The sequence below is a fragment of the Colletotrichum lupini genome, chromosome 4, assembly GCF_023278565.1.
Source record: "Colletotrichum lupini chromosome 4, complete sequence".
Classification (NCBI taxonomy): domain Eukaryota; kingdom Fungi; phylum Ascomycota; class Sordariomycetes; order Glomerellales; family Glomerellaceae; genus Colletotrichum; species Colletotrichum lupini.
Window position 1 is genome coordinate 4,331,500 of NC_064677.1, and position 2,217 is coordinate 4,333,716.

The following is a 2,217-nucleotide window of genomic DNA, read 5'->3' on the forward strand; positions in this document are numbered from 1 at the left end:
TAAAATTAAAACTAGAACTCCTAGTTATTATAATATCCTAATTAATTACTTTAAAAGTATTATTAAACTATACCTCTCGTATAATAGCTAACTTATCCTCGTTAATAATATTAAAAAGATTAGGGATTACTTTTCCCCTCTTAAATACCAAAATTATTTTTTTTAAAAACGATCTAATTTTAATAAAAACTAATCTATTTTAGCTTACGTACGACGTAAGGCCTTAACCTATTTTTAAAAAAAAAGCTCCTCTATTTCTTTTTTATATTCTAACTTATCGGTTTTAAATAAAAGACGATTTATTATAAATATAATTAATATAGAAAATACTAATAAAAAAAGAAAGAAACTTATAATCGTATATAGTATTAATAGTTATATTATAAGAACGATTATAACGTATATACTTATAATACCTTAATTTACCCTTTAATATTTTATATTTTCGCCCTAACGAACAATAAAATAAGTAAAGTATTTCGATCTCGAATCCTCGCTCCTTAATTTTAAGAGTAAGCTTTAATTAATAATATATTAAAGTATAATGGATTCGGGATGCGGCCGGCGATAGGACGCTAATAACTTAGCGACCGGTGCACGGATCTTATTACGAAAGAACTTTCTAAGAAGCAGAGCCCTTACGAAGGACTTTATAAGCTTTAGTCTTATAATATACCTATACTTATATTATAACCTCGCTAGTTAAGTACTTATAGCCTAATCTCTTATAATTCTAAAGCTTTTACTTCTACGGAGTAACTAGTATAAGTAATAATAAATTACGGAAACGAACGGAACGTTAATAAAACGACGCCTAGCCGTTAGCGAAGAGCTATTAATATTAACGAGCTATAGCTATTTAGAGTCGACTACTCGACCCTATTCTATCTAGGAGAACGAGCCTATTATAGGGCGAGTCCTATCTAAATACTAGCGTTTATAGAAGAGCTAGATAAAGAAGATAATTGGGGCAGATTACCCTTACGGGCTAATTACCCCGTTAATACCCTAAAGACCTTATTTATTATAAACGGGACGTTTATTAGCGACCGATTACTAGACATACGAGGTTAAGGCGCATATAAAGGCGCGGGTAGTACTAAAATAGCTAGTTTAATAGACCCCATGGGCTTAATAATAACCTACTTCTATAAGATAATAGAAATAATAATCGAAGATCGAAACTAAGAACGGCGTCGATACGAAGAGCTCGTTTAATAGCTTACTAAGCGGCTAGCGACGCGTCTAGGTTAACGAGAATACGAAAAGCCTCCTTTCTATAACTATAAACCGATCGGAGAAAAGTCTACGAGTACCTAGGTAATAAACTAGATTATTACTATAGAAATAAGTAATAAGCTTCGCGCAAAAAGCACTATAAAATAGTATATCGAATAGGCCCTATCTAAAATATCCTTATTATTATAAACGTAATAGTATAATTATAAGAAGAGCCTCTAGGATCCCCTCTCCTAGGGCGACTTTTTAGCGTTTATTTATTAATAGCACGTAGACCCCGAGACTTAAGAACGAGAATACTATAAAGAGCTAAGGACGAAGAGGCTAAAAAAGGGCCAGACCCCTACTTAGTTCCTCGCTAAGTAGTTAGTAATCTATTATAACCTAAGTACAAAAGATATAGAGAATTCGAAAGTAAAGGCATACTAGTTCTTTTTTAGATTACTATCTTAGCTATAGGACGATCTAATTCGTTATAAGGTCTTAATTAAAAGAGCACGCGATATAGCCTACGAGGCTAATAGACTATAGTCGTTAAATCGGTAAAAGGGCGGCGATTAGTTATAAAAGGACGGTAAAAAGAAGCTATATCCGTTATTAGAATAACCGCGTTAAATATCCCCCTTTTATAAAAAAAAGAGTAGGGAGAGCTCTAAGGGGCTAGGCTCTAAAGACTTACTAAGAGTAATATCGTAAAAGCTATATAATAAGAGTACTCGCGCCGAGCTATCGTAAAAGCGTCGTAATAGTAATATTAAGTACTTTACGTATAATAAGACAGGCTATATATCTAGTAAATACTAAAAAAATAAATTAGGAAGTAGGGGCGACGATAAGCCGACGTACCCCCGATCGAAGCTAACGTTAGTAACTATCTAACGGGTTACTACCGAGCTAAAAGTTATAAAAGTCGACTCGTTAAAAAACGAGTAGGTATAGGCGATATATTTAATATGCTTATACTAAGTATTAAGAGGG

The 2,217-nt window shown here is 32.9% G+C and overlaps 1 protein-coding gene across 1 annotated transcript; it reads right to left on the reverse strand.

Moving 5' to 3' along the window:
- Nucleotides 1-283: 283 nt before the first annotated feature.
- CLUP02_08407 (uncharacterized protein) lies at nt 284-523 on the reverse strand (the record flags this gene model as incomplete). The annotated part of the gene is made up of 1 exon (XM_049287397.1): nt 284-523. A coding segment is annotated over one exon (240 nt), but the record flags the coding sequence as incomplete, so codon positions are not given.
- Between the last annotated feature and the right edge of the window lie 1,694 nt (nt 524-2,217).